Source organism: Argiope bruennichi, chromosome 2 (genome assembly GCF_947563725.1).
Source record: "Argiope bruennichi chromosome 2, qqArgBrue1.1, whole genome shotgun sequence".
Taxonomy (NCBI): Eukaryota; Metazoa; Arthropoda; class Arachnida; order Araneae; family Araneidae; genus Argiope; species Argiope bruennichi.
Window position 1 is genome coordinate 118,514,065 of NC_079152.1, and position 24,526 is coordinate 118,538,590.

Below are 24,526 nucleotides of genomic sequence, written 5' to 3' on the forward strand. Positions count from 1 at the left end.
ATTTTTATAAAGATAATTTTTAAATTATTTTTATTCTTCTTTTTATTGAATGATATAAATATTTTTTTGTAACGAATTCTTGTATGAAGTTAATATAAAGCATTATTGTCTGCCCTATGAAGTTAAATATCTCTGTAATTATTGTTAAAAAAGAAATGAACATATATTATCAAGTTGAAAATATTTAGGATTCTCGTAAATTCGAAACAAAAAGTAGGTTTTCAAAATGTGGGACTGTGGATATTTCTAAATTGTTCCTAGATATAATTTTTAAAGAATTCCTGATACAATCATTTTTTTAAAAGCTTCTGACTTAACGTCAAAAATCTGAAGTCTCCATTAATCTTGCAGTTCCTGGAGCCGTTCATCAACGGCTGTCGCTTATCCGGTCGTCATCTGGTCAATCTCCTGGAGGATCTACGGGGAAGTCGTCTGCCGGTGTCCTCCGCCCTTACCCACCAGATGATAGAGCAGCAGAAGCGAAACGTAACCCACACCTTCCACGACGAGCAGCTGCGACATCTGGAGGAAGAAGGGGACACTATCCTTAAAGAGCTACAATCGTACAGAACGAAGTCACCTCATAATCACGATTACAGGTGCGTTCTGCAGAAATGATTGTGTTGCTTTTAATTAGTAAAATTGTGTTTTTTAGTTCCTTCCATAGTTGAAAATGTTGCAGGGAAAAAAAGTAAAATTCTTTGTGATGGTGAGATTTTTAATTGTGTTTTAATTTGTACAGTTATGAAAGCCATTCTCTGTTCTATTTGGTTTTAAGAAAAAATACGGGTAGCACAGTTGTTTCAGCTTGTACATTTATAAATTCATGTTTTCTTTTCATCATAAAATAGGTTTATTCTTGTGTAAAGTTTATTTTCATAAGGAAATGAATATTGACGAAACAAAATTAACTGATTTAAAATAACATATTTTATTATGCAGTTTTTGTTTTTATTCGAAAGATGCTTATATTTTGTTTAAAATTTAGACTCATTACTCCAAACTTATTATATAAAATTCCTAGATAAAAAAAAATATTATGTAATATCTTGCTGTAAACATTTAAACTCGCGCTGAGCTATTGAATAAAGAAAATAAATATGGAATGTTACTCCCTTTTCTCGTAATCCTTAACTCATAAAACAATAATATGCTTTCTTTATTTTTTTCATGCCAAAACAAAGCACCATTAACAGTAAATTTCATCATAAAACGCACTTTATTTCTCTTAAGAAAGTAATTATTAAAATTATGACAAACAATGAATAGACAAATAAAGATTATTTTTTTAGTATTATCATACATTTGATATGTTCTCGATACAAAAGATGAGTACCTTGACTAGCAACATACTGAAGATAAATGACACAATTAAACTCTGCGAGGCCCCTAGGCAGTTCAACTTTTGCTCTACACCCCACCTTTTCTCACCTAAATTTTAAAAACTAGATATATTTTTATTGATTTTTGATCTCATAGCTATATAAACAGTTTTTAGGTTAAAATAAATATTGCAACAAACGGAATTGATAAATTACTTAATTACACATCATCTTCAGGAATGTTAGTTTCAGTGTATCTCTAATGAACATTTTTTTATCTATTAATTTCAACACGTACTCAAACTCAAGTTTGTCAATGCTTGCGAATCATTCCTCCAATTTAAAAAGTAATTTGGACCATACTAATCTATTAAAAAATTTGAAAACTGTTAAGAGTAGTGGAAATTTCTATTACGAATTTGAAAATAATTTGACTACTGCTAGCTGAAAAAAAATTCTAAGACGAATGTTAATGTTCTGAAATTTATACTGTCCTTGATTTTAATTTATGTATGAATACATGGCCCCATTAAAGTGTTAATACAAATTTAAAGTGTACAAAATTAAATTATCCCCAAAATACCAGAAAGGTTCAAAAACTCTTCAAAGATGGAAAAAAAAAAAAAAAACTGCTATATTTATTTAATAATCCGATCCATGCTGCGAAGGTTGTAATATTCTTTTTTTAACCCATCCCCCATATTTAATTTGCAAAAGTAAAATAAATATAAGGTTTAGCTTGTTTAATACTTCTTCCGAAACTTGCAGCCTAGGCATCAAAGCTGTTTTGCTTCTGCTTTATTATACTAATATATCATTTGGAAAAGAAATTACACGCATTTTACAAGGTTTAAAATTCTTTTATCCCAGTTATTTATCCATTGCAAAACGTAAATCCTGGAATTTTATATACAGGTTGTTTAGCAGCTCTAAGTTTAATTGCTTTTTCATTACTCTAAAAATTTTCTACGCCAGGTCAAATTATCATTACTATTTTTATAAACCTTTCGGCTGACACCACGAACCGAGTGTAAATTGAATTTGAGGCAATTTTTTTTTAAATCCACATAAAAATGAAAATTATTTGGTCTTTGTCAATGACACAGTAAGGGTATATGGCATCCGGAGCATAATGTGATTATTTATCATTATTAGTTTGGCCAGGTAAATGACCCATGCATAATAGTATTCATTTTTTGCCATTTCATCATATTTGGCTGTAAAAAAAATGCTATAAAGGCAATAAATTTTTGTCTCTCCCATTCTCTCCTTTATCCCACTCGTTGCATCCCTGGCCGTTTCGGCACTTCTAGATTAACTATAATAACACCAATGGCTTTCTTACTTCCCCATTGGTCCGACAATTATTAATTATTAAACTTTTTATGATATGTTACCATACGATTATTTTTAAAAAAATACTCTTTTATAAAAATGAAATATAATTTAAAAAGAAACAGTGCATTAACCATAGGTTTTTATATTTATTAATTAATTTATAACACAAATAACCAATGGGAGTAGTCTTCCCAAAACTCTCAACATACGCTCTAATAAAGGTATTATCCCAGAGGACGTCCATAGCATAGCATTGGCGCACAATAGTTACGAAATATTAACCTTTAGAGTGAATTTGGCATTTTTGCCGAATCTATGGTGCCATCATTAGCGAGTTATTTGGCGATTAGCCCCTGGCATGCGGTTAATTGTATTCGAAAATCAAATTTTTGTTTTTTAGACATTTTTTCCCAACCGACCGAAATTTTATACCCAGACGGTAGGACTTTTCCTAAAAATGTGTTTTTCGAACTCGGAGAGGTCTAAAACTTAGAGAATCGTCAAAATCGCGAGTTCGAATTTTTGATGATTACTATACTTTCTTTTAACTACGTATAAGACAAAGTAAAAATTTGCTTAGAAATTTAATTTGCATGCCATTTACTGTTGTTACAAGTTAATTAAATAAATTTTGAGTCCAAATATCATAGTCTTGTCATTGTTTTTCACGTTTTTGTAACTATATTTAATTGTACAATATTTTGATACAATATAAAGTTAAATATGCATATTATACACGAATGTATAAAATATTGTATATTTGCAGGGAAAACTTGGAAAGAACAAGCGTCTTGTATGATGAATTACGGAGAGCCATGGCGAAGCTAGCGAGATTAGCTGATAAACGACTGAATAGGTTGGAAGCATGCCTTCAGCTGAAAACTTTTCAAGAAGAATCTAGTCAAGTAAGGACTTCTATTTTTACACCCAAGTATATTAATATGGTATTTTTAGGAAACTATTCTTATGTTTGATTGATTAGTAGTTCTGTTTCTGTGCCCAGCGAATTCTTTTCCTTCTTTATCTGGAATGCGCATCCTCCTCTACCTGACAGATTTTGCCCCGAAGAAATAATACCGAATTGTTTAATTATGTTGGAAAACGTTGTTATCCAAAAATATATAATTAATTGCATCTTCGTAGGTTATTTGAAGCAACCGAAATTATTTTGAATTAATCTTTAAATCAGAAGGTTTGCCATGGCGTTTAAGTAATAATGGTTTGTGAAGCAATGACGCATTAAGCTGTGATAATTCAAGAAATGTAATTTTTAATTCTCTATGATTGTGATTGATAAGTTTGTTTTTAACTCGTCACCGTTATGGCACAGGAGGTAAAAATAAAATTTTAAATGACAGGTGATTCTATTTCCAGAGGGGGAGGGGGATCCGAAGAAATTAGAAATAGATGGAATGAAATAAAATAATAATAATAATTTTATGGGATGATTCAAAGTAAATATTCAAAAAACTTCAGGTATGCAGAAAAAATAAAAATATGCTTAGAATTATTTTCGAACTACTTAGTTGATCCTTTATTTATTATTTTAAAAAGTTTGAAAATTATTTTGTAAATGATGTTATAAGGTCGATCGTTTAATTTAGATTATCTGAATTCAAAAGGGTAATTTTGAAAATTTACCGACTGTTTTTTAAAGTACTGTTTAAATCTGACTGATACACTTACAATATGTATATTTTTTCTAACAGTATTTGAAAGAGCGCGAAGAAAGTATTTCTGATAGAAAGTAGTAGCTGTCAACTAAAAATAACATTTAAAAATCTTTTATTATTAATTTAATTAATTAAATTATTTTAATTAATTAATAAAGTTTTTTTCTTCTTCCTCGATTTATTTTGTACCAAGCTTTAACTAATGGTTTAAAAATAAATTTGAAAAATTGATGGTAAGATAATTTGGTAAATAAAGGTTTAATATTTTTATTGGAAGAAGTTATTCTTATGATTTACTTTTTTGCGCTGTTTCTATCAGTTCATGGGTTCATTTCTAAATTTTTTTCAGAAAATTAAAAAAAAAATCGATTATCTTCCATTTTAGTCCTCCAAGAAAATGTTACAATATTTATTTGTTTCCCCATTTGTGATATCTAACAGCTCATATCCTCAATACCGAGTCGATTTGACTAGAATGAATTTTATGGTGCTTAATACCATTGTTCAGTTGCGCTCCCTTCTCATTTGCATAATCCATAAACATGATACGAGTCCGTAATATCCCAGTCTATTTCGAATGAAAAGAGACATTATTCGAATCTGTATTTCTTTCACTTCGCGGCTCTTGTAATAAACATAACCTCAATCTTACAAATCCGCTGCATAGCCCGTAGTCAAATGCGTTCTTTGATTCTGCAGAAATAAAAATGTGCCTACATGTTTTCCCACATATCAAAACACCATAATGAAGCATTATCCCATTGTCCGAAACTACTAGTTTTAATTGAAACCTAGGAATTAAAAATTCGATATAACATTTTCAATAGTAGGTCACCATACAAGGTCAGTGTGTGAATAGCACCTGCCAAAAAAAGGATGACGTTGCCAATGGTGTATTCTGTTGCAGCCATAGCGGAAAAGTCTGCCCTGGGGTGCAGCTGCTTTTTAATTTCTATGCCATTGTTGAATGTTTTTCGTCGCCATTAACCTCGCAGATATGAAGAGCCGAAGAAGAGGAAAGGGGTTTTCATTATCGGCTGAAAGAAAACTTGTCTACTAGGAAATGTGGTTATTACCAAGTGATTGGATAGTGCCCTACAAAAAAAAAAAAAACATTGGATAGGTACTAACGACGAGCGGTTGCTCTTTGAATATATTTTGTCGTGTGTTACTTTCCGAAAACAACAGAAGCTGAAACACATAAAAATAATCTATTATGTGTATCCATTTAACAAAAGTAGAGAAAATGCTCCCAACGATTATTTTGAAAATTAAAATTGCATCTCTCGTTTAATTAAGGATGTGATAAGTAACATTAATTATCATTTTTCCATGACACACACCCTCAAAAAATCACTTCAATCATTATTAAATTCTTCATTTATCAATGAGATTTATTTGTTAATATTTCAAAAATATTCACTTGCTTTTTATGTGTTGAAAATAAAATCCTAGTGATAAAATAATATGATAATATTATAAAAAATAAAATTATATTTCAAATTAATAAAATTATATTAGAAAAAATATGATTGTTGTAAAGTGATTTGATATTGCTTTGCAATAAATAAATAAATAGTAGCGACAAAAGTTACCTTTGAATATATTTTTTCTGTTATTTTCGCTCAAATTGAATCTGATCAGTTAAGATACTTTTTCTAAACATTTCTAAAACGATATTTTTATTTCAAGTGAATTTTTAAAATTCTATTTCGGTTAATGAATATATGAAATATAAAGATAAATTTCTTATGTATTAATGGCCTAAATGTTTTCGAATTCTCATTTCCTGAATTAAAAGCCTTTCACGTATAACCTTCCTGCTATTTTTTTTCTTCGATAATTTAAAGTCTGCTACTTTTTATGTGTGTATTTCCATTTATTTGTTTACATAAGCTTATTTATATCATTTTTTTTTTCTTTTCTTTTGTTTCCTTCTCTACAAAAATGTTCACTTGACAGTTTTTAAATAACAAACTTCCCTTAAGATTGTACATTTATCACATGGCTGATTAAACTTTCTGTATTCAATGAAAAATGAATCCAAGGCCATTTCTTTTACTATGTTATGTCTCTGATCAGTTAATTTGCATAGGTATTAGTTTTTTCTGGTTACTGTCAATATTACAATGCATTATTTTAAAATTAACTGCTATTAACTGTTACAGAGTTGTTCCATTCTGTTCTTAGCGTGATTGGTGTCAAAAAAAGATGGATGTGATTTCCTTAATTATACTGTTTGAATAAAAAAATCGCATTGCCTTTTCCTTTTATATTATTTTTCAATCACTGCGACATTACAGGTGTGACTTGTGATACGTGACATAATCATCGTAGTTTTAGCAAGTGTCGAAGTTGGATCATTGAAAGGTCGTAGGGATTGTTGAATTTCCATATTGTTTTGGATACTGTATCATAGTTTTATAACTGGATTTTTCAGCAATATAGGATTTATTTTATCACTAACGAGCGCAGAAATTTCTATGCTCACGGCAAATAGGTCAGGTTGCTCGTTGCTTGTAGTAAATGGCTTCAGATTTGTGCAGATGACATTTTGTCCTTTTCTTTGAAATGTAGTAAATGGCTGCACCAGTTGCCTATTTTCGCTGCAGTTAGAAATGATAACTTAATATTAGTTTTTAAATAATCGTATTTTAATGATAGCATAAGATTACTTTCAAGATAAACGAAATGAGTGATTAAATCTAGAATATACTTCTGGTGAAAATAATGCATATTATCGCATTTTAAATTTTCCTTAAATAATGTAGTTGTTGTTTATTTTCTTTTTTTAAAAAGAATTTACTTTCACTATGCTTGATTTTGATTCAATTAAACATTGGAAATTCTTTATAAACTTCTAGCACTAAGATGAACAGTGTAGTTCTTTTTGAATAAATAAAAAGATTTTATATCAGAGAATTATAATATATTTTAACAATCAACTAAAAATTGTTTCTCTATCTATAAAAATGAAACAATTCGAAGCTGGAATAATATTAATATCTAAAATGGAATCATTTACCTACCCCCTCGAAAAATAAAAAGGCTTATTGTTGACCATTGTTACATTTAAAAAAAACACTTTTGTTTTAATTAAAATAAAAATACTTATTTGAAAAATGATAATTTATCAATAATCATCGCCTATGCGGTATTGAACAGTTGCACACTTTTTAGGATTAATTTTTTAGAATTTTTAAAATACCTAAATTCGTTGCATTTTAAGTATCGGTTTTTTTTTCATTCTTTTGCATCTTATTTTCATTTTTTATATATTCTATTTAATTATTTAAATTATTAAAAATATTTTATTTTATAATTTTTTAATAAAACATTAGGATTTTGAAAACCACTGTATGAAATAAACTACAGATGAAATGTTATTAGGGCTCGTCCGTATTCAAATTACATAAAATAGTCATAATTACATCGCGAAATTATTTTATCATAATCTCTAAAATTGTACATATATGTCGCCAGAGGGAAACGAATCTTGCTTTAAAATCACCCCCCCCCCGACTATACACGTCATTTACTGCAATTTATTTGTCTCTTGTTCTATATGATAATGTTGACTATGTAGGTTGTTCTTGTTCACTGGAAATATGTGCATAATTTTTAGGCAGATTCTTTAGGGGCATTTTACTGCAGTATCAATATTTTTATGAGAAACATTCATAGTTCATAAGATTTTTTTTAATTATCTTATTTAACAAGCTCTGTTGTTGTCTAATGTTAAATAGTACATCATTTACAAACTAAATCATCCTATATATTCTCATATTCAACAAAAAAAAATATTTAATTAGCAAATTTTAAATTATATGTCATTAAAAATAATAAATTCCACAAAACCATTCAACTGGAAGCTCAGAAGAGATTATAATTTGAATCAGGGGTCATTTTTTTACTTGAATAAAAGTGAAATGCCACGTAACCAATTATTTATCTCTACTATTTCAATGCTAAAAGCTTTTAATAGCGCTTTTATTTCTTTAATGCTTTAATTTATTCAGTGCTTTAATTTATTCATTGAGTTTGTATAGAGAATCAAATAGAGTGTCAAAGGTCAGTTAAGAAAGAAATTCAATTTACTGATCGATATTCTGTGCCTGGGGACAACTTTCTAGGAAGAAAGGATACGCTCATTGATTTAGTTACTAAGAGCCATTTATTTATTTCCTTTTATTTTTAATAGTGCGTTTAAGAGTTTCATCGTCTCAAACACAACAGTAAAACTGAATTGCTAGTAAGAGAAATGTTAAAATTTATTAAACTGCCTAACTATTTATTTTTTAATAAGAAAGATATTTCTGGAGGTGCATAAAGTGTTGAAAATGCTCTTCTTTTTCCTTGCTTTCAGTTTCAGATTAATTTTTGAAATTTTGAATCATTCAGAACCATAATAATAAGTAATAGTTATACTAAAATTTTTTACAGTCATGTTAAACGTAACTAAGATTTAAAAAAAAAAGAAATACAATTTAAAAAAAACATATATTTGTCAAAATTACTATTTTTGTATATTATTTGAAGATGTTTTTTCTACTGCTTTTGAAATAACTATCTTCGAGTTATCAGATGTCAAGATGAAAAGTTAAGATCTTTTTGTTCAAGGTCAGATGTAATATAAACTGTCATTTTAATTATTCAGCTTCCGAATAACTTTTCGGGGTTTACTTTCTAAATCATGCTCAAAAAGTTGAGAAAAATATAACACTTTTGTAAGTGAATTTATTTCCACCATTTTGGTCGTAAGATTATATATTTTTTAATAACGAAATATGTTTGTGGAATATGTGATATTGTCAAAGATAGAAATTGTAAATTCCGAGATATCGTCAAATATTTTTAAAATTCACAGGATTCGTTTCTTAAACGCCTTTTTGTCATAATTTCGTAAGGGGGGAGGGTAATTTCATAACGTAATATTGTCTTTAGAAAAAAAGAAAGAAAAAGAAGAAGAAAACTTGGTGGAGGGGGAAAAAAGGCAATTAACTCAGTTAATAAATTCGTCAATCTCAGTAAGTCTTACCATTACTATTTTTGTTTACAATGTTTTTGTTAAGTACTGATAATAACATAATAATTCAATGATAAATATTCTATCTACAGTGATATTCCTTTTCAAAGTTGGAAACTGAATATTAAATTTATAATAATTAAAAAAGAGTGTTTGGTTATATATACAGAAGCAATAGTTCATTATACCAGCTAAATTTTTACCAAGCTCCTTACATTTTCTAAAAACTGTAAAAAAAGGAAATATCCATAATGTTTTTATGTAAGAGTTTCATAATAGTTTTTTTTTTCGCGATTAAGAGCCACTTTTGCCCCCCCCCCCAGAAAAAAAAGGCCCGAACCGATCTATGCAAGAAAATCTTGAGATTGAAACTTTAAGTAAAGATAAATAATAATTAACTTCTACTTACTTATTTTAAAATTTTTAATAAGATCCTTCAAATCAAGGCAGTTTGTATTATTTTTTTGGCTGTTAATTACAAAATATATGACAAAAGTGCATGCAGATCATGTTTTTATGAACTTACTCGTGATCGGGATCCATAATTTAAAAACAATCACTTGGTTATGTTATATTCTCCGGACACATAATGTTTGTCAATATAGAGAGCATCACGGAGAATTTATTATTATTATTATTATTATCTGTCATTTTCAGTGTATCAGAACAACAATGTCCATTTTCCAAATTATCCCTGCTGTTTCATGTGGGAATCCACCTTAATTTTGTTGTTTAAAGTCTCCAGTGACGAAATTAACTAGTCATCCATAATAATTTTCAGCATATTTCTTCCGTTTATTTCCCGTTGCCGTCGGCCGGGGATTTTCCAGTTAGTTAAAAGTGTAAAAGTCTCTCATTGAGGTCGTTGCTCGCGCGCCGCTCCACCCAGAGCATATATTTGCCACGGGAGCGTCTGAGGTGAGGGGTCAGCTCTCGTCCTCCGGGGTGCTGGCGACGAATGGCGTAGGATGCTACATGGGAGACGTGGATGGCAAGCATTATTTGTCCAGACAATAAAAAAGATTCACCTGGAGATAGGAAAAGTTGTGTATTCTCCTTACTGAGTTTAATGAGTATTGTTTGACATCAAAGTCTTAAGAAAATAAACTAGTATGAATTAATCAATTTATTATATGACAACTGAAATGCTTATAATTTATTATATGACAATTTATTCTCTTCCTGGTCAGTTTAAGGTAACAAAACTCTTACTTTAGGCAGGTTTTTATCGTGATTGAATATCAACAAGAGGTGCATATTTTAAAACAACTTATTCTGTCACATCGACATTATTTATCAAACTGCAACATATGATTATCTTTTTGTTATTTTATCTCTCTTGTATAATGCTAATCTTTGATTTTAATATCGTATATTTATTTTCATTTCATATTAACTTTTTATTTGGCATGGTTGCTCAAAAATAACATGTATTTTCATGGGTTCCTTTGGGAGACCTCCAACTCCAAATGCTTTACATATTATAATCATAATTGCTTTCTTATTAAAATGGATTGGCAGTTAAAATAAATTTCTAATTAAATTATAATTAATTAATTTAATTTCTAGGGACACATCAGTATATCATACATGTCCTACTACATAGTATGAGCATTCAAATTTTTTTTTCTCCAACTTTTCATCATTTGCTAATCATATATTTATATGTTTCTAAGATTCAAAATATATATACCATTTTATTATACAATAAATAATTGATTTTCTTCTTGATTCTATACCGTGACTCAACGAGCTCTACTGAGCTTTCAATTCTCTTCCTATATTGCTAATACAAGTGAATGAAGGATCTTAATGTAGTCCTGCATGTATATAACATACTATTTTTGCAATGTTTCTGAAACATGTATCACAATCATTATAGCATTACGAAGGCAATATTTTTTGTTGTTAGTATTATTTACTTGACTACTATTTATGCCTAGAATATGATTATCGAAGTTGTTAGTCTCCCTTTCTTTTTTAGATCACCAGGTTTTGATATAACCCATCTCGCAAATGAGAAGTCGAGATAAAATGTGCAATTAATCATCATTTTTTAAAGATATTAACTGAATACGTACATTATCCAGTCTGAAAAAATATATTACTCAAATAAATATCATTATTTTAGTTTGTTCTGCTGATTAAGGAATAAATTTATTACCACGATATTTGTTTTATTATTTGAATAATTTCTGTTGTTATGCATCTTGATAAAGCTGACGTGCTTGGTTTAAACATTTCATTAATTATATATATATATGGTATGGAATTTAATCTCGGAAATTGTAGATAGACCTAAGAGCAGAGAAAGCAATAACCTCTGCCTATACAGCCGTCTTTGTATCGAAAAACTTCTGAACTGTCAGTTTTGACCCTTAAGCAGAGGTTTTTTTCTCCCTTATATCACATAATCTTTTAACAGTAGAAAAGATTATACAACTCCTATTCGTTTATCTTATTGTCAGGGGACGTATCGTCCATTCTTTTCAAATTAAAGCTTTTGCGTTGAAAGTAATAGGGCAGAAAAACGTGTTGTGTGCTTAATTCCACTTGACATCTACACTAAAAAGAGTCTCTTTTACTCATGGTTCTCAGTTGGTTGAAAGGAAGGGAAAGCAAAAGCCTTTTTGTGTTAAATGTTTGTGGAATTACATATAAATTCTTGGATCCCATTTATCAGTGTAGTTGTCTCGTTATTATTTCACTTTACTTCTTCTGCTTTTCGGTGGATTTTTTTAATGTTTTCAAAAGAAATATTTTGTTTGTAAAGAAAGCAGTGCCTTCTGAGTTAGTCACGTGACTTTTGACATTGTAGAATTTTATTTACTGTGGAGTGAAATATGTCAATTGAGGTATTTTTAAAGCATTTAGTAAATTCTCTTCCTGCTAAATAAGCTACTCTAGTAAAATATATGTTAATATATTTTTAAAATTTAGATCCTAATTTAATAATTAATATATCAATTATTTAATAATTAACGATCATAATTAATCATTTATATTTTAAATTTAGATCATAAAAAAATTCTCAATTGGAGTCTCCTTTCAAAATTTCGCATACTTGTTTAACGCTGTATAAATCATTCAATTAATTAACTTTCTTGCTTGTGACACAGTTTAAATATCGCAGTGTTAGTCTTCTTTGCTGGCTATTTTATTTTTTTGTTATTGTTATCCACTATTATATCTTTACAATTGGCAACATATTATGGATATCGAACATTTTAATTTAAAAAGTGTCACTTCTCTACGACTAAAACTGGCTGAGTTATGAAGCTTTGCTTATCATTAATTTAGGCAATTCCAATGACTAATCATTGAATTGATCCATTAACGGGCAATACTTGTTTGCGGTAATTGTCGATAGACTTAAAATAATGCATTTCGAATTCTCAATACGCGATTAGTTTCGATCGTTGAAGAATGGATTTTTTTCTTTTCAAAATATTATTATGTCAAAGAAAGTGTATTAAATCTAATTAATATTACTGGGAGAATTTGTAAAATTTGTAATTTTTTAATAGTTCATCTATAGACTTTTACACCATAAAATGTTTAACCTCATTTAAAGCATTTTTCTAAATGGCAAAATATGCCTACCTCTAACGGTTAACGGAAATTAGATATCGCTGTTTAAGTGAGAGTGGAGGCAATGTATATAACGAGAACACAACATAAGATAATTCGCTTTTCATAATTTACAGTTTCGTATTTCATAATATCAGTAATTTGTAATTTCTTAATTCTTTAAGCCCCATTTTAAAAATAGCCAAAATTTTACGCAATCGTGTCTCAAAAACTAATGACATTTAAACAATAGTGCTTGTGAAAACTTCAGTTTTTGATTAATGTTTAATTAATAGACTAGCAGGAATTAAAAAGTATCTCAAATTACTTTAAAATTTATTTATCGGAGTTAAAAAAAGGTATCTCATCTTGCTTAAAAATTTATTTATCGGAGTTAAAAAAAAGTATTTCATATTACTTAATACTTTAACTATCGAAGTAGAGTTTTTAATTTGATGTGCTTTCTGTTAAGATTTTGTATAATGAAGACTTTTTATCAAATTGCAAAAATCTTAATTTTGCTCTTATATTTTCTGAAATTTGAACAGTATAGCAGAATTCTATGTACTGGATACGGGCACAGTTTTTTTTAATTTGTTTATTTATAAAATTATTTTGACATCGTAAAAAAAAAAAGGAAACGTAAAATATTAATTTGTCGTTCAAGTCTTTGTTTGGGATTCTCTGCGAAATATTTCAGTAAAACCTACAATCGGACACATGAATTGCAATTTCACTTATATTCAGAACCAAGCATGCTTCATAATTCACAAGAATTTTCAATAAAAGTTCATTCATTATCTTTTGCATGAATATAATTAAAAAAAACTACAAAGTTTTCCAAAGACTTTCACAAACATTTTGTTTGGAAAGAAATTTTCAAATTTCTTTTAAAAAAATGCGAGGTCAGTTTTATAAAAAATAAAATATGATGTGAAAAGTCATGCATTAATCAATATGACTTCCACCTTTACCACTTAACTCTTAAACGCTCATTCTCAATTCATCAAGTTCATGAAAATAAGTTTCTTAAAACGAAATGTGCTTAATGAAGAAATAATAAGAAGGATTAACAGGGACGTTGAATAGAAAAGTTAAAAAAATGAATGGGTAAAGAATTCATTAGGATCTGTTATTATTCGCAACATTATGTTAATCCTTTATTCACATTAATCATTCAAGTTTCTTAAAATACTGCAAATCTTTTTGTCAGTTGATGCATTATAATTTGGTGTAACAAATTATGTCGAGGCTAATAGCTCTATTTCATTTTGACTTAATTTTTTTAAGAAGAAAATTTTGTAAAACGATTTTGAAGGTAAAAAGGAAATAAATAATAAAAAAAATTTAATGAATTGACGTCCTTGAAGTTATTCTTTTTTTGTGTTCCGTTGATTTGTAAACATTAAAAGATAATTCAATTTTTTTCTTCTATCTAATTTTCATAAAATAATGTATTTATAATTTAATTATTTTTGTCTTTAATGTTGGCATTTCACCAGGGTTTTTTTTTTGTATTTTTATTTAAATTAAAATATATCCATCCATTATTAAATCATAATATTTTCATAAATAAAATCAGGATATTCAGTTGAAATCCTTGTAAATATCATTAAGCAGTGAATTTATATTTATTAAGCGTTTAGCTATAAAAAAATTAGCCATTTTTTAAAAAATTATTAGGAAAGCTATTAAATATTACTAAAAGAAAAAAACAAACCTTATTATAACTATCAAAATAAGTTGAGTTTACTGACTGAAAATGCTAGAATACTTAAAAAATAAAAGTCTGTGTTTATTAAAAGTATGAATTACATACTTTTATTAGTTATGCGCAGAACTGCAAGTTAATAACTTTTCGTAACTGGGAAATGAGATCACATACTTCTAAGATGTTCGCATTATTTTGAGGTTTTTAGATATCAAAGTGAATATAATTTAATATAATAAAACATCGAAAGTCATGAAGTTGAATTTCGACTAACTACTGGATTTTTTTATTGTTTTACTTTTGTATAATTTAATTTCTTTACACAGAATTTTTCCGAAAAGCAACTTGTAATTATATATATGAATAACCGGCTAAATAACAAAGAGTTTTATTTTTTTCCTATGCATTTTTTTAATCCTTTGTATTTGGATGGTGACACCATTCAAGACGGTGCATCATTTTGACGTTTTATTTATTTATTTAATTTTGATTATTAAAAATACCTGCAGAGTTATAAGAAGGTGCAAATTAATTAAACGGGGGAATTAAAAAAACAATGATGTATATTTATTTTTTTGAGCAATAATCAAGTTTTTGTATCAGGTGAATAATTATGCATCGAATTACTTTTCCGTGTGCAAAGGGTTAAAATAGAATATTGGATTTTTGCCTTATTTAGCAAAAATTTAGATCAAAGAACAATTGAATTATCATCTGTATCTCTCTGGTGAAATAAGATAATCCATATGATAGAAACAAATATGGAAATTCCATTCTCCCTCTATTCAATCGGTAAGTTCAAATAATTTGCTAAGAAATCTCAAATTTCAAACTTTTAACTGTATTCTTATTAGTTTTGTTATGAGTACCGAAAACATCACGTTTTCGTTGTAATTCTTACTTTATTAAATACTTTATTAATACTAATAGCTTCAGACGATCAGCTGGTTCGCCGGAGTTATTGGTTATCTGCAATTTCATTTAAATCGTTTAGATAGAATTTCATGCCTGTGGTTTCTATAAATTATCAGATATAAAAGCCATGTTATTTTGTTTTTCAAATGCTCTTCGTTCTGTTCATGAACCTCTCATATGGGGTCCAATCATGGCCCATTAAAAAATTGTCCATCTTCTAAATTTTACAGTATTGTAATTTCATTTTCTTATTCGTCTTATAAATTACATAGATTTAAATATAATCCTTCTTCTATAGTTTTCAACAGTGGAGTAAAATTACGCTGTTAAATAATTGTTGAAATATTTGAAAATGGTTTGAATTTCAGGGCAGTAATTTAATCTGTTGTTGGAAATTAAACAAAAATTCTTTTTAAGTGTCGAAGTACAGAAAATATTCACTCGATTATTAAATTAGTATCATTAAACAAATATTTTTTTAAAATATTGAAACGACATGAAATACATATTTGTTCAATAATATTTTCGGAAGTTACAGCGGAAAAATACTAAAATTCAGCTTAACATTTAATTAATTAAAATTTTAAAAAATCGCTTTGCGGTGCACATTTTCATCTTCCAAGGTATATATCTACCAACTTGCTGTAGCTGTGGGAAACATCACACACATACATTCATCTTTATTATTTGTATAAAGATGAATGTATGTGTATATATTTCCTTCATATTTGAATTCTGGAATGAATAAATAGATTTAATGCTTTCTAGAATGTAAATATTTATCATTTAAAACATCATATCTATTTGCAGTTAAATTTAAAGCAAACACATTCCGCTTCTGTGATATTACCGAATTGCATATGCTTTTTGCAATATTTTTCAAATCTAGGTTAAAAAGTAAAGCAAGGTTTCTCCTCCTTTTTTTTAATAGAAAGAACAATAAAGCAAAAACGGATTTCGTTGAAGGAATTAAAAGAATGTTATTTTTCAATTACCATTCTTTTGTGACAAATAATGAGAAATTTTTCCCCCCGAGGCTTCAATGAAAATTGGATTTCATTCGCTGTGCAGTCACGGATTTTCTAATTTTTTTTTTTTTTTCTGTAATGTGTATGTTTGTTTTGAAACTCACTGTGTGAGGCACAGAGCTCTTTTGAGAAATTAAATCTATATGATTTCTTAAAAATTCTATTAACGCAACTTTAAATTCAATAAATCTAATTTGAAATATATAAGTACAAGAATATTAACCATATTTCGCTCTCCCCTTTCATTTTAAATGATGCGTTGCGTAAATCTAATGTGCGTGATAGTGTCACATGTTTATCTCCATTTTCATCTATTTTTCTATCATTTCTTGCACAACTTGTTCATAATGTCTTATTGTAAAAGTTTCCTCTTCGTCTGTTACAGTTGAATAAAATCTTATTTAAGAAGTATATATTTGTTGATTTAAAAGAAAAAATTTGCTTCAAAAAGTCGCAAACATTTATGCATATTTTTTTTAATGCATTCCGGTACTAGGCCATTTATCCCTCAAATAGACAAAACCTTTTTTTTCTATGATATTTTATGTGCATTTTTTACACTCATTACTATTTATGCATTATTTTGCTGTGTATTTGAAATTTGCTTGGGATATTATTATATTTAAATTTGCTAAAATGTGTACAGTAGATTTTATAGCATAATGATATATTTTGTGCATATATTTTAAATTATCCGTAGCAAGTGAATGAAAGTGAATTAAATAATGCTTTAAATTATTTTAAGAAATAATAATAAATAATATGTCAAAAAATTGAATTTTAATTAATGTTGCTTAATTGTTTTTTCTCTAGTAAAATTATTTAGAGAATGGTATATCAATTTCACTTCTGTATTGTAAAAAGTGGAAGCATTCTCGTTTACATTAATTTTAATTCAGTGTTTGAAGACTTTACTAAAATTTTTAATAATTTAAAAAGAATTCAAATAAATGTTAATATTATTTGTATAAACTACTATGAACAATTTTCCCTCTTTTTGAAAAAAATTGTGGCTTATTTATGCTGTTGTATGGGAAATTTTCTTTACAGAATAAGACCAACATCGCCTACTTACATCAGATAATATGTTTTAGGACATAAAAGAAAATTATCTTTAAAAAGTACTGAAATTTTAAAAATAAAAAACAATTTACTTATATATGGAAAGAGTTGAATAGGATATTCAATTCATAAATTTCAGATTTGATTGACTAAACTTCGATGTCAGAAACATTCTATTTCGTTAAACAAACTCTTGAAATTTATAAATAAAGTGAACAAATTAATACATATTAATACTTATTTTTTTAACCCATATGCCTATTACTAGGTAACAAAGCTTCAAAATTTTAGAGTTATAAAAAGTATTAACAGAATATATTTTATAAGTTTGTGCGACATTTGCAAAATAATGCACCATTAGTTCATTTTTAGACAATTATAAATTGCATTCTTTAATTCTGGGCTGGTTTAATGAATATCTAGGCTTTTCGTTATTAGTAATTTTTTTTCTTTTTCAAAATTTCGCGGCGTCAGAAGTTAAGGCTGTTTCTAAATGTGTCATGTTCTATTTAAAAATTTTCCTTTTGATTTCATTACTTGAACATATAAAAAAGAAACTGGAGGCAACTTTTTCTCTCTGGGCATGTTAGTACTCAAATTCGCTTTTTTGAATAATGGGGTTTGTAAAGATCTCACTGCCCATTATGATTTCCTTTTATTTTCCTCTTTTTTTCACTACTTTGTAACTGGCTTTGAAAAGAGAATTAAACGTTATTTTGTAACGCTAAAATGTGACCAATTTTTGTGGGTCACGAGTAAACACGTGATAGTTGGTTACTGAGTGTGTGCTCAACCTTAATTATTTTTCACTTAAGAAACGAGGAGACAAAACACTTCGTGACATTTAAACTTCAATTTTTTTTTTTTCCTTCCATTTGAAGAGATATTTAACCCTTTCTTCTGTATTCACCGATGATTCACTTTGTTATTATTTTAAGATTGTAATTGAAAAAGAATCGCTGAAAATATTAATTAAATTTCCTTTATGCATTGTTACTCGCTGGCAGACTCATTAACCAAACAGTGTGCCTTAAATTATATGAAAGAAAGAGCATGCCTTTAAGTAAAACAAACTGAAAACAATTGTTAGTGTATTGTTTCTAAAATCATTATTATTAGCAGAAAGGAAATTGATTTTAATGGATATTAGTTCTCCGGTGATTCTTAGATGCCATTTGTTGTTCTTATTGTTTTGATTTTTCTCCTCCTTCGGTTTTGTGTACATTTATTTATTCCATTTTCATCAAGTATTTATCTTAAAAAATACTCTATATTAAAACATTCACTTTTTTCTTTATTTTCTCTGTAACTTTATTCTTCACTGTTGTATACTTGTTATTTATATTTCATTTTTAATTGTTGTTATAAATGGAATATTTTTTATTTATTGGTTTTATTATTATTAATATTGTAAAATTCAATATTTCTTTTATTGTAAAATTTAAAACTTTTTGTTATTCGAGAAACTAAGAATTACTTATTGACTTACTCTACATTGCAAATGAAATAAATGCAGCAAGTTTTTTTCTTCTTATTTTTATTTTTTATTTATTTATTTTGTTTATTATTTTTTTTATTTCAAAAATTTTATTGGAAAGGATTTGTTTGTATATTTTGATGCAATACGGAATAATGAATACTGTACTACTGCCAGTTTTCTTTAAGTAATTTGATAGCTTTTGTTACTTGCTTTTAGTTTTACAACCATTAAATGCCTGTAATAAGCGTATGTTCTCAGATCTCGTTAATTTTTATTAATTGTAAAGGAATATAATAATTTAAAATCCATAAAACAAAAATGTAATACAATTTATAAATATTTTATAATTGCTGATACATTGCTCGGGAAGAAATTATTTTAAACTTTTTTTTATTGAAGAAAAATAGCTATTTAATTAATTGTCACAAGAATCTTCATTGAAATCTTTCTTATCCTTCAATATTTGTCAATGGAATTTGAAACATAACATAGCAAATATTTATAGTTAAGGTTTTTGTCACTTATCAAACTGACCGTTGAAAATAAATAGCAGTATAGTGTAAACAGGACCTCCTTATATAGAAGGCTAATCAGGTTGTGGTTTATGGGCGCGATTGTTCCAAGAGTTCTTAAAAATATGCTATATTGATTTTACTTTATTTTGAAAGAAAAATTAATGTAATTTAATTTTTTAATGTATTAAAGGTAAAATGTAATTAGCGCTTATAACTAGAAGGACAGAAATTTTATAATGCTGCATAAACATGTATATAATTTTATAAAATATTGGTTCAGAGATTATGTGAAAAAGTTTAAAATTATTTTTGAATGAAAAATTTACTAAATTATCTGTGAGAAAGTAGGCCGTTGCAAGCAAATGACAAATATTACAACGGTGCAAGGGATTTAATTCTTTGAAACCCACTTAGGAGCACTATATTAAAAATTATAAATTGTATTAGAGAATTAGTTGAATATTATATGTTGCAAAGTGTAGTAAGATTCTTTTAGATACAATAATACTGCTTTATTGTAGCAAATCATACAAATTTCAGAAATATATTTATCTAATTATTTATACACAGTTAGTATATATTCTATGCATTAGATATGGAATAATTAAGTATTTATATTATTAACAATTGAATGTTTTAATGTAAAGAAGAACAGCTGAAAAATCTGAAGCATTAGTGCTTGAATTCCTAATTATAGATTTGATTGACCGTTTGGAAGGTCTGAATTTCTTATGACAAATACCTGTTAATGGTTATATGCAAGAAAATAAATATATAATATTAGAATTTGAAAGAATCCCAAAACAAAATCGTACCATTGTCAGGATCTTGATTTTTAATTAATAATGAGGAAACTATCGCTCTAAAGAATTTTTAAATCTCTCAAATTAACTCTAAATTATAGTGTGCTCCTGGCGATTTTTGAAAAGCGCAAGAAATTGATTTTTCGTAAATTATTAATAATTTTTAAAAAAATGCTGCAAGATTCAATTAAACTAGCAGCCGGGAGCTACGGTTAAATCCGGTTCATCATCGGGCATGGTACAATACCTCTCATTGGAGGTATATAGTACCATCATTATTACAGAGCTTGTAGGCTCTACACTATTTATTCATTAGGCGAGAACCACGGAAGCTTAAGCTTGCCATGCCTAATTTCGGAGGTCTTCTAATGAGGACTAATTATATAGATAAATAACTTAATTAATCTGATGATTGGTCAAGTTGAATATGGAATTGATGCTACAAATTAAGCGTTTGTAAGGATACAACGTGTTGACAACATATATGAACTTAAACTCAATATTTCTCAAAAAATGAATGCTATGAAAATAAACAATATCGAATATAAGGCAGAAACGTTTTAATTCTTTTCGAACAGTCATAAATGTGCTATATGGTCCTATTCATGTGGCTAAACACCATTATTTAGTAGTTTAATTCACTGTCGAGACGTTGGAACATGTCATTGTTTGTGTGTTCTGAAATCGTTAGTTTGGAGCTTTTTCAATGTATCTGTGGGTACTGATTTTAATGTACAGTACATTCCCGATTATCCGCGGAATTGGGTGGCGCGGCAGCCGCGGATAACAAAAATCGCAGATAATCCGAATAAAGCTAAAAACGGGTATAGCAAAAAAGAAAACAGTCATTCCAACTTTGAAAAATTGTTTTATGTACAATAAAACGTAAAATAAACAGCAGGAAATGTTTAACTAGCGCTTAATATTTTAGTATATCACTCAAAACTAACCTAAAATGCATTTTGTTAATGAAAACAGAAAAGTGCCTTGTACTTACGAGAGGCGTCAAGGATACACAGAAAAATTAATACATATGTACTGTTTTAATGCTGTAATGTATTATGTAATTACAAAAGCATAACTGTAAAACTACACCTTTTTGAAGAAATCAGTCAAAAAAAAAAAAAAAAAAACTTCGTGTGGCAGGCGCGGATAACCCGCCCGCGGATAATCGGGAGTCTACTGTATATCGAAAAGAGAGAATCGCAAATAATAATATCTGGGGCCACTTAAAAGTGCTAATTCTTCAAAATCATAACTGTCAGGCCAGTGTCTAATAGCGAAATAAACCTTATCTTTCTTTTTATTGCTTAACACGGGAACGAATTTGCAAAAAGAAATGGAACAGAATAGAATGGAATGGAAGTAAGAAGTTAACATGTTTCCTCTCTACTTCATTCGCATCGAAAAGTATATTGTATAATATTTTTAACATTACAAATCTCGATGGTTATTTTGTAATAATCCTGAATATTATGAAAAGTAATAATATTTTATTATAAAAATTCAGAAAAAAACTTTTTTTTAAAATTTAATTTGATCAAAGTAATAGAACGGTGTACGCGTAATCTACGAAAAATAAAATTATTTTAAACGATTAAAACATTCGTAATCAATGCATTGGATTTCAAATCTGCCAATATTTTTTACTTATTAGTTTTTTTTATTCTTAATTTGATTTAATTCTATGATCGATAGTATTGAATGTGTGTGTATATTTATATGTAATCATATCTTTAAATGTAATTTAAATCTTAATTAATTTCTAAATTTTTATCTTAATTTAGCCTATATTAACTTCGTTCTAAAATGTTCTCTTATTTCCGATCCATTTCCTATTTTTATAGAGCGCGTGTTAAAAGTTATTAAATAAAAAACTACTCACTTCAGCATTTTCTCACGCTCCGAGTGAAGAGATAAAAATCCTTAATGCTTGCAACATTCTTTTAAAGATACCTAAATTTTCCTTTCCTAAGAATACACGTGTCACAGAAATCCCTATCAAAATAAATATGTTAGTAAAAACCATTGAAGGGAAAATTTCTTTCTCTCTCTCTCTCTCTCTTTTGTTCTTGTTTCGCGATGTAGACTGACGTATCTCATCGCCTCTTCATTGAACATAATATACCTCCGAGGATGAAATAAACCCAAGTTAAAATTTCAAAAGTTTTTTTTCTATTTGGCCGCGTAACTACTAATATATATATATATATATATATATATATATATATATATATATATATATATATATATATATATATATATATATATATATATATATATATATATATATATATATATATATATATGTATAAAGTTTTTTTTAGAATCTTACAGGAAGTCAATGATAAGTTGAATTATAGTATTTTTATTATTATCAAATTTTTAATATGGAATTAGAATTATTATAATAGTAATGAATATGATAGTTATAGTTACATTTTTGAATACTTTTCTGAGAATTAATATTCTTTCGAAACCAGTTTCTTTACTTTAATTGTGTTTTATATGATGGTATTAACATGATTTATGCATTGTAACTCCCGCAACTTTTAAGATAAGTGGCATTAGATGCAAGAACTTATGCTCTTGATAAAGTGTTTCTATGCAGCAAAAGGTTAATTGTTAGCGAGGTTTTTAAATAAGATTTCCTGTTATTATTATGTCTTGAAATGTAATTGCGGTTTGCATTACGATTCAATTCCTCATCTGTAATTTCGAAATGATAATAATTTAAAAGCCACAGACGTTTGATGGAATCATAGAAACTATTGTTAATGCCCAAAAGAATCGAAGATTTTGCAAGTATGTAATAAACCTTTTGAACTGCGATCCTTGTGCAAGCGGTATAAAAAAATAATGTTTTCTATCTCTGTTTATCCTCTAAATCTCTTTCGTCATTTAACTTTCTTTTTTCTTCTATATATAATTTTTTAAAGAAATAAACCCTTAAAAAAATGAAAAGTAGAAGTCTCAAAGTTTTGAAAAGACTTAGTGGTGATTTTAATGATCTTGCTCTTATTTTCATTAGTTACGCTGTTATTTCACTTTTCACTGAGTGAAGTTTGTATTGTTAAATGAAAAACGTGATATTTGGAGTTGTTGCGAAACCTCAAGCACAGAGGGTTGGGAGTTTTTGTTAATTGTCTCTGACAGTTCGCCTATCGAAACGAGATCGTGAGTTACAACACGCCACATTTGAGTTCGAAATATCTTAATAGCTTCATTTACCCCAACTGTAGGAGATTACAATGCTTTTGGTATGAACTACAGCATTGACAAATTGGGTCTTTCTTTTTCTTCCTTGCTTTTCTCTTGGAATCATATGTGAAGTTCCGAGTTTAGTTTCAACTCAATAAAAATACTAGCCAATTACATTATTGAAAAACCTTAACCCAGTTAAAATTTATATTTGCTTGATAAAATAAAAGTAATAAAGACGAGTTCGTGTTAACTAAGCCTACAATAATGTATATTTATATGTTTTAGTTCAAAACTCAAACAATTTTAATTGGTTTTACCGATTTTTTTTTTGTATTATCTGCTTAAATCGTATCAAATATATTAAGATGACTGTATATCTTTCTTTCTTGAAATCATTTTCCTATAATTTTTTAATCATTTGATCTGTTTTGTTTATTTTATGTTTTATAAGTATTAAATAGCAATTTCAAATATGTATTAACTATTTTTCTTCCTTTTTTTTTTAATAATCTAAATCTTTTCTATTGTTGATAATTCTTACTTTCATAGACTGATGTTTAAATATCCATTTTCCTAAGCTTCAACTTTCTATTATACTTTCTATGCGTTTTAAAACCCTCCGGAAATCACCATCTTTTTATAAGACTGTCCAGTGTCATAGCAGACACAGACATAAGAGAGATTGATGATAGAAAAAATAAATTGTTCTTATTATGTCTATCTTTGAAAGAATTATAGATCCATCGAACGTTGACTCTCTATTGAGCTATACATGAAGATGTGAATGCGAACGTTTAAAAAACACAATAATCGTTAACTAGTGCCATCAATAGCATGCGCAATAAGCTTATAAAATAATTTCATTAGCCTAACTTGAAA

At 27.8% G+C, this 24,526-nt stretch overlaps 1 protein-coding gene across 2 annotated transcripts in view; it reads left to right on the forward strand.

The window, feature by feature from the left end:
- Window positions 1–24,526, forward strand: part of LOC129961612 (pleckstrin homology domain-containing family G member 4B-like) — a 544,990-nt gene that overhangs the window by 418,414 nt on the left and 102,050 nt on the right. For both annotated transcript variants that reach the window (XM_056075118.1, XM_056075119.1), the window contains 2 exons: window positions 352–599; window positions 3,427–3,565. In XM_056075118.1, coding sequence (XP_055931093.1) covers window positions 352–599; window positions 3,427–3,565 — 387 coding nt within the window. The remainder of the gene's footprint in view (window positions 1–351; window positions 600–3,426; window positions 3,566–24,526) is intronic.